General features: G+C 40.3%; 1 protein-coding gene across 1 annotated transcript in view; it reads left to right on the top strand.

Moving 5' to 3' along the window:
- The first annotated feature begins 270 nt into the window (after positions 1-270).
- The window catches only part of SLC25A36 (solute carrier family 25 member 36), a 30,847-nt gene continuing 21,292 nt past the window's right edge, over positions 271-9,825 (top strand). The window contains exon 1 of the mRNA XM_072407878.1: positions 271-678. Within this exon, the coding sequence (XP_072263979.1) occupies positions 638-678 (41 nt within the window). The 5' untranslated portion in view covers positions 271-637. The remainder of the gene's footprint in view (positions 679-9,825) is intronic.

Raw genomic sequence — 9,825 nt, 5'->3', positions numbered from 1 at the left:
TACATATCAATGGAAAAATGGAAAATTAAATGTAACATGCCATACATGTAAAATACCATAAAGACTCCCAATGACAAATGGATTTTATTATTATTATTATTATTATAAGGCACTGACATATTACTGGAGCAGAGTCATGCTGGGATTTGTAGTCCCCAATACAATTCTGTACAGAGCAGAAGCTTGGCATGAGCCAGCTCCATGTCACGTCACGTGAGAGACAGCTGCACCGTGTCGTCACGTCCGGCCTGGATCGCCATCCAATCGAGTTTGTGTTGATGTCGGCCTACTGAATATTCATGAGCGATAGGCGGCAGTAGGGGGGAGCAGAGGAGACGGCGACACTGGTCAGCCTGGGTGTGTGAGGAGGGACGTAGGGCAGGGGCTTCTCTACAGCCTGTGTAGGCGCTATACACCTATATATTGCCTGACATTTCGTCCCGGCAGCAGCTCGGAGGCGGCAGTGCTGAGTGCAGGCGTCGGGGATTGGGAAGCTGCCAGCGGGCCTACCACACACACTGGTTGGCAGTCCTCCGCCTGTGGGGGCTCCGCTCCTCACCAGCACTGACACAGTCCAGAACAAGCGCCAGCTCCCCTGCCCTCCATTCCTGTGTGCAGGGGAGAAGAATGAGAGAGAATGAGCCAGAGAGACACCTTGGTACATCTGTTTGCTGGAGGGTAAGTACCTGCATGTCACCTTGGGTTGGGGTCAGCGCTCCCTGGCACCCCCATGTGGGCAGCAATGGCAGAATGGCCCCTCTTCATGTGTGCTTTGTATTCTGACTTGATTCTGACTTGTATAACATTGCTTGGGGATTGCAGCATCAGCCTGATGGCTCCATATCATCCATTGTTACTGGGGGCCACAGGGGTCATCCAGCCACTCACACCCAGGTCTGTGCTTGGGATCTACGGGTGACCATTATGTATGCCAAGAGTACGGGTCTGCTGATTTGTATGTAAGCCAACCCCCAATAGCAGGGTTCCTCCAAAAGTTGCTGGGGGTTCTCTGGGCAATAAGTAATTTGTACATCCCCGGTCAGTTTAGGAGACCCCCAATGATGTTTTTAGCTATCTGTAAGGGTGACATTGCTCCCACTGACCAGTAATGTGCCAGGCATTCCTCACACTGATCACCACACTAATTGTGAGCTGTGATATAGCAATCATTAGTAAGAGTTTCCTGAAAGGTTTTTTATGCGTTCCCCATTGGTACCTAGTCTGCCCTAAAGTGAGGTTGGGTTATAACCCGTTCTGCAGCCTTGATGTAGAGATTATTATTATTACACAGCATTTATATAGTGCCATCATATTACGCAGCACTGTACATAGTCGTGTCACTAACTGTCCCTCAAAGGAGCTCACAATCTAATGTCCCTACTATAGTCATATGTCATTAATACAATCTAAGGTCAATTTTTTTTAGGGAGAAGCCAATTAACATCACTGCATGTTTTTGGGATGTGGGAGGAAACCGGAGTACCCGGAGGAGACCCACGCAGACACAGGGAGAACCTGCAAACTCCATGCAGATAATGTCCTGGCTGGGAATCGAACCGTGGACCTAGTGCTGCAAAGGCCATCTTTCTCTATTGTGGGCTGTGTAAAAGTAAGAAATAATTGAGCTGTCATCAGAACAGGAAATTAAGGGGGATCTTGTAGTGAGGACAGAATAGATTTGTGCCCACAAGAGGAGAATTCCTTTTGCTTTTTGTTGTGTTTACTGGGCCTGGAGTGTAGGGAAATCTCCCCTAAGGGGACTCTTGATGAGACAAGAAACTGGTCATGTGTGTAGTACTGGGCATTGTCCAGGACGGGTCAGACTTCACAGGTGAGGGTCAGGCATTATGGAGGGCGGGATCATTACATTGGATAAGTTCAATCTTTGCTGTCCTTAGCTTTATAGGCAAACAAAGCTTTATATTTGTATCCCCCCTCCTAATGTGTGCTACTTCCCCCTCCTCCTAGATTGTAAGCTCTTCGGGGCAGGGTCCTCTCCTCCTCCTCCTCTGTCACTGTCTGTCATTTGCAACCCCTATTTAATATACAGCGCCGTATAATATGTTGGTGCTATATAAATACTGTAAATTAGTATATGCTTTGTAACGTGGGGGATCCCTTGAAATGTGGTGTTTAGGGAACCCCATCTATAATTACTATATCCATGGATCACAGAATAATAGTATGGTGGACAGAAGGAAGAATGTCTATTATATTGCTGGCCAATGGGAAGATCATTGGTATAAATTAAACTGACTCGAGAGGCACAAACTGTTCACTTTCTCGAGGAACCTCTAGCGACATTTGGAGGATCCCTGGTTGGGAAGCACTGCTTTATATGAAAAGTTTAATGAACCCCCTTACTTCCTATCTCTGCCCCCTGTGCCACCAGAATGCATGGAGGGCTTGTATCATGTGTGTCATATGTACAGTTGTGTGCATGTTTTGTTCAATGTTATGTGTATTTGTATTTCCTGTGCACTTATCATTGCTGCATTGTCAGCGTCCCAGATACAGGTCGGTAATAACCATGCAGGTGTCTATGGACATTGCAGTCGGTCTGAGATCTGTCATGATAAATTCCAGTGTGCCGTATCAGGGGGGTAGTTGGTGATCCTATTCTGTAGAGACTCCCAAGTGATACGGGGCCCTAGGTATCATGAACCTTGTGTGTCCAGTAATGGTAGCTTGGAAACTGAATTGGGACCAGGGATAGACTCTGTGCTGCTGTGGCCTTCTACTGTAGAAAATCAATCCTAGCGGCTGTGTTAATAGTTTAGTTGTAAATACTATGGGGTAAATTACTAAATGTGTAAGTGAATTATTCCCTTGCATAGGATCTTTGACTTGGCTTAGTACAAGAAATCAGCAGAGCTTTTTATCCTTCAGTCATGTGAAAGGGAATATAAACTTTGTTGGTTCCCTTGCATGTGGTTGGGTATTCTGTGCAAAGTGAATTTTTCCACCCTTCTAAGTGAATTATTCCTTGCAAGGTGGTAAGTGAGCATGATATCCTCCGATTAGTGAATCACCCTCATTGATGTGTAGATACCTGGTACATCTAATGGCTTTTTGTGTTAACCATCAATATCTTTCAATTAGTTGTAGTTCAATGTCTCTAGGTCCTATTTACCTAGAAGATAACCTGCAGACATGTGATGACGAGAATTCATTGGAGTCCATGTATCAATCACTGCTGTTTCTGAAGTGTAGTATATGTAGTGTATGTGCTTTCACAGGTTTTTATAATTCCAGTAAATATTACAATGCAAGGCATGTTCACTTACAGTTCAGTGCAGCAAGGTTTACCAGACAGATGGCAGCATCAAATTATGAAAAATAAAACTGAGAAGTTTATAAAGAAATATCACTTATATACTGCCTTTTGTTACCTTACAGTCCCCAGGGTACCCTATACAGACAGTGATTTTCTGATAATTAGTTATTGCAAGATATGCTCAGAGCAGAGCAGTGCGTTGTAAGAGACAGGAAAGTGCATATTCATCTCCCACACCTAGACATTGGGGTTATCCCTGGGTCTGCTGGGGCCGGGCACTGCCCGATAGGGGAAGAAGCAAGCTCCTTGGTGCACCTCGAACAGAATGGATTTACTGACTGATACCATTGCATTCATTGTCATCGTAGGGCATATAGTTGGAAAGAGGTTTAATTCAGATATCAGAGGTCTCAATGTAAGCTTTAGTGGCAGTAATATAGATGTAAAATTTGGCATCCTTTTCTAACAATAGCAGTTGTTCAGCATTTTCCAAATTGACAGAATTCAAAACATTTGTTTTTTTTTTTTTTTGTTTTTTTTTTTTGCCTTAGTGTAACTATCTTTTTATATATATATATCTTTGTTATTTTATACTTTTTGCGAGTCTTAAGAAGTTTTGTAACTAAAATTTGGCAAAAACCAAGGCAATAAAGTATTACAGGTTTCGATGACTGATACCTTGGTGAAAATATTGGCAGGCATACAGCAGCACAGGGGCAATGTCCGATCAAGTATTGTATTAGCCAAGAATCAGATCACATTGCTAGAGATAAAAGAATGCTATTCAGCCTGAGCCAGATGAATATGCTGTGCAATCCAAACATGATTAAACACACTTGATAGTACTGATTGTTTGTCTCTCATGGCGGTCATTTTATAAAATAGGGTAACAATTTGTAATCTTTGTTGAACCTAGAAGAAAAATCCAATATGTGTGCCAGAAAAAGTTTAGTTTGTTGCCCTGTTTATCTTTTGGCACCACATTAAATATCTTTTGTTTAAAAAAAAAATACTGCATGGTATCAACAGCAGTAAAAACTATATTTTGTATTTATTAAATGGTTAAATATAGTTACCTAATGTTTGCCCAAAGTTCAGAATGTAGATCACGTTCATTGAAAGTCATTTTATTTTGTTGTCCTGATTATATTAGGTTTTGTTACAAAAAGCTGTCAGTTAAGCTGTATGCAGACATCAGATTTCTGTTGATGGAAATAAACACAAAAGATCATTTCCAGAAACGGTAGAATGAACAATCACTGTACACCGTGCCCTGCTCATCTCTATGGAGACAGTCGGGTGTAAGAAGAGCAAGTGCCACCCCACATCACCCTTCTCCATAGGAAGTTAGTCGTTTAGTAGCAGATTACTCCCGGTGTTTTGAAGCTGCTCCACCCTTGATTCTCTCCCAAGACGAGGATGATCGTTTCTTTCAGGCAAGGATTATCAATTGTGTGTACATGGTTTTATGGAGGTGAGGAGTGCCCACTTGATATTCATTGTAAAATGTTTATTTAGAAACATAGATAAATTTAGCTTGTCTGGTTGGTGTTCTGATCGTTTAATACTTTCATAATCTGACCCAGAATGAGTATGGGGCTTAGATGTTCATATAATTCCCATACAGGTATCCACATGCTGTGTATCCAGCTTTTTTTTTTTTTTGCTGGAAATGATCCTTTTTGCTAATTGCCAGTGACCATAGAACGTACAAGCATTGGATTCTATTTAATGTACAGTGCTACAATATATGTTGGCGTTATATAAATTCTGTTTAATAATCATGTTCTATGGCGGAGAGGACAAGGACGAGCAAGCCGCACCATACTTACTGCACCGTCTTCCATTGGAGTTTGGAGATTGTTTTTGGAATGATCATGCTCATCTCAAACAACGATAATTTGACTTGTGTATGCAGCCTCTAAAACCAAAAGATCAGCTTTACCTCCAGGCAATTGGTGCTCTTTACAATGAGTTGAGCAATGGCAAGTTTACATATTCTTTTAGTGTCTGGTTTGTTTCAATGTACATGAACCTGAATAAGATCTACTGTGCCATGGAACTAGCACTGTGTTCAGGCTTCTGGTCAAGGCAGCCTTCATTGCTAACGGAGAAGACTATGGCATGCCGTTGAGCTGAGCTATATTATTATTATTATACAAACAGTATTTATGTAGCGCCAACATATTATGCAGGGCTGTACATTAAAAAGGGGTTGCAAATGACAGACGAATACAGACACAGTAGGGGTAGACCCTGCCCAGATATTACATGATAAAAGGGTAAAATGTTCTGCTAGGTATATATGGAAAAGACGATCAGAGTGCTTTTTTTTTGTTTGTTTGTTTTTTTATCATTTGCAGTATAACACAGTTTTTTGTTTATTGTAATTATGTAAGATAATTTCTGATTACGTAGGGAATAAAAGTCACAGAATAAGAACACCAAAGAACCTAAATTGTGTTTTTATTGTAGAAGAGATCCATATTGTAATCACCAGAGAAGGTTTTGCACTTTTCTTGTGGAGTGAAGAATTTGTTTTTGTTTTGGCACACAGCATGTTATCATTGTGTCAGTGTTTGTGGATAAACTTCTTCTGAGAAGCTCTGCTTAGTGTTTGGTTTTGCTGCAGAGTAGTAGGCTAAAGGTCATAGCTGTGACTGTGTAAAGCTCATAACTGGAGTGTTTTCTGTTCAGGAAGAGGAATTACTTGAAAATGCAGCTTTTCCGCGTGAGCTGTACAGCCAGGACAAAGTGTCAACTTTTCAGCCCAGCTCAGTCATTTAGAAGTTTCTCAAGGACACACACGATACACCATGAACATTGCAAACTTTGCTCTATTACACATGAATTGTAGCACTCATCAGATTAGGGTAATTTTGCTGCTAATCTATCCTATATGTGTTTATTCCCTACTATCGTAATGGGCCGGTTCTAGGAGAAGCCCATGGACTGATTAGTTCTCATTTATTTATTTTATTTTTTTTCTTAAGGACATACACAGAACTTGTAGGCCTGGATCTGCACTATTCTTTCTTTGTCGGTTGTGTTGGAGATGTTTGAGCCTGCTGGCTTCTATGATTTATACACAGCAGTGATTTTTGTATATATAAGTAAAGTTGTACTTTGGGAAAGACATTTAAGGCCTGTTTCTCACCTTAGCATTTTATGTACACTACGAAGAAATGAAAATTGGTTAACATTGTATTTTGTAAATCGTTTCACATTAGCAAAAAAAAAAAACAACTGCAGAGTTTGTCTTGGTCATTAGGAGGCTACAGAACAGCAAAAGATTTCTTCTGCAAGTCATGTGAACTGTCCCCTCTATCAAGCCTCTGTCCTGCACACAAGCGAGCAGGGAAGCTCTGTTCGTATCCAGGAGTCGTCTGTACGTCTGATGTCCTTAACTCGGGGACTACATGTAAAGAGTATATAGTGCCACATATTGGGGAGTGCTGTGCATTAAATAGTGGCTACAGACAGATACAAATGGTGACACAGGAGGAGGACCTTTCCCACAACAGCTTACATCTCCATTTCTGTTTTCTGCATCTTTGAAGTGATTAGTGACATTGCAGCTTGGTATAAGTGATGCAGGCCACGCACAAGCGCACACACACTGTGTGAATCATAGCAGCAACTGGAATTCTTATTGCATTTGTGTGAAGATGGACTTCAGTGGCGATGGTACTCATAAGTACAATAACTACTTTATAACTATAGGATCCTCTGTGCTCTAAGTGTAAGGGAGCTGCCATCTAATCCTTGGGAATGAGTACAGAGAGCACCCATTCACAGGAAAGGGTAAAGAGAAGACAGAAAGAAACACGCTGGCATCAAATAAATTGATTTAAAATAAAAACACATACCTATTTCCCAAAAAATATCTTTAGGTGCCCAAAACTAAAACTTTGTCATGTTACCGAGTCCAACATTGTAAATCATTATTAGTCACAAAGAACACTCGTTTTCTGCTGCTTTTGTAAGAAATTCCTCATCTGGGGCTACGTAAGTTTGCACTGTCCAGTTGGTTTAGTTTTTGTAGACCACCTATGATTCATTGACATTTCTTACAAATTCAAAAAGAAAACCGCTGTACATTGTAACTGTGTAGGTGTAACTTTGGCATTTAATTGGGAGTGAGGACATAAAGTTGTTCAAAAAAATAAAATATATGTTGTGTTTTTTTGTTTTTTTTTTATTCAATTTCCCTTTCCACATGATGGTATAAAAAATATATTTTGCATTCTGTGTGTGGTAATATTGCATGAAGGGATGCAGTCAGGAGCTGAGTAAAAAGCAGTGAGCAGTTCAGTTTGAATTACAGCCACTGCCATAGTGGTGGTGATACGGCTGCACTGGAGCTCACCGCAACCCACAGCACTCCTCATGTGTGCACTTCTTACACATATATAAATACTGCACATTTAAGGAAACATCTCATCTATTCTGAGAACATTCTGTTTGAGAAAGACACGATGTAATTGTTTTTGTGATTTTTTTTTTTTTTTTTTTTTTTTTTTTTTAAACATATCTCTGTAGGGACCTCTGCTCCAGTTATACTTGTCTTACCAGCATTCCCCCACAACTTCTTACTTTTTAGCAACCGGCATTAAAAATCCAAGTTATTGGTGTCTGACTTTAGAACTGATGGTGTGATTCCTCAAGTCGTGACAGAATTTACACTTGGGAATTGGCTGCTAGAGCACAGTCACATGAAAGGAGGTTCCCTTGCTCCCTCTTACTTGGAACCACTGGCTATTGGCACCTGCTATGGGCTCTTGTAACTTATGTGAAGGGGTGAACCCTGTCCAAAGGCGTTTTGCCCTTAAAGGGGCAAGCTCAGTGTCTCACTTTAAGGATAGATGTCAGCCTATCAATTCCACAAATTGATTTCAAGACCATGTCTCTGCACCTAAAATGTCTTTCTGTGTTGCAATTAAAAACACAAACAAACTGAAGTTTTACCTTTCATAAAAGAGTTGTCTACCCTTTTATGTAAAGTGAAAATTCTGAGTTTAGGTACGCTTTAAGTTCCTAGGGGTTTACAAACTTTCCCTGTATAAATGTAGACCTTAATTACTATTCACAAGTTGTGCTTGGTTTTAATTTCATAACGCTGATTAAAAGCAGGATCATTTCCGCTGATCGCTTCTTGTCGCTGTCTCAGCACCGGGGTCATGTAAGGATTCAGCTGGAAAGGCAGGGCTTCACATGAGAACTTTCATAGTTCACCCTTGATGGGTAATGTCAGATGTAACTTTGACCAAGCCTATGTCATATTTGTTGCCAATATAAACATGTTTGAGCAGTTTTATTTATTTATTTTTAATAGAGACGTTTTGTAAAAACTCCTGTAATGTGAGCTGCTGCTTGTTGTTATTAAAGATGGCTCCCCCAATATGGGACTATGGGGTTTCTTTTGGGGTTGGTTTAGTTGATCAGTTGTTATTTTAGTAATAGGTATGTGTTATTGCTGTGATAGTAAGACCTGCCTATTGTATAGAGGGGAGATGGGGCTTAGTAAATGATGCCGAGTATTTGACCACATTGCCTGTAGTTGATCTGTATAGTAATGAGGCAGTCCTATTTAGGCTGTGTACTCTGTTTTCACCGAGGCATAACCTAGAGACAAATTCATGCATTTATTGAAGCAGGTTTAATACTGTCATTAGTACACAAACAGATGCTTGAGAGTGCACTGAGATTTGCTCAGCAGATTTCAATGTTGGCTGAAGGGAGACGCATGGTAATGCAGAACTCCTTTTCAGTTTCCATATTTCTTCATTGAAGCCCATTTACATTGTTGTGCCACAATAACGTGTTAACGTGGTTTGCAGCAGCCCATTCATTTAAAATAAGATAGATGTGGTATTTCTGGCAGGGCACTACATGTAGGCAGACTTGTTAGGGTAGCAAGCTTTTTGCTGGAGTTCAGTAGTGTGAATGGCCATTTTTCAAATCAAAGCTGTAAGCTGAGTAATATGGTATCTGTCATTTGTCACAATATTTTCTTTCTTACTATTATGCCCTGCAGGGTTGGTTCTATGAAGCTTCAGCATCTCTATCGGGCTCTGCTGGCCTGATGTGCTGCAAAGGATATGGCAAGCAGGTGCTGTTTATTGCAGGCCCTAGAGTTCGTCATGCATACCTTGTCTTTACCTTTAGATCAGCAGTCGAACATTTTGGTGGTCCGCAGAAAAATTTGGACACTCTGCGAAAAGACATTTTCATCTGTCACAGCAATTCAAACTCTGGACCAGTCTTGAAATTAAAACAGCTCTGTCTTGAGTACCGTCATTGGAGCCAAAAATCCATACATTTTTTTTCAAACAAGCAGAAACAAATATCACACTAAAAATGTGTAATACGCAAATAGGCTTCGATTATTTTGTAATAATTAAACTAACCTTAACTTTGTTACAATTAAACAGGCATTAAAGATTTTGTTATGATTATATAAGCATTTTTAATTTTGTTATATTTAATAGGCGCATTTCATATTAATAAAATGGAAATTCTTTGATCATTGTTTTACAAATATATTT

This window comes from Pyxicephalus adspersus, chromosome 4, assembly GCF_032062135.1.
Source record: "Pyxicephalus adspersus chromosome 4, UCB_Pads_2.0, whole genome shotgun sequence".
NCBI lineage: Eukaryota > Metazoa > Chordata > Amphibia > Anura > Pyxicephalidae > Pyxicephalus > Pyxicephalus adspersus.
Note: the sequence above shows the minus strand (reverse complement) of the source record. Positions and strands in the feature narration are given on the sequence as shown.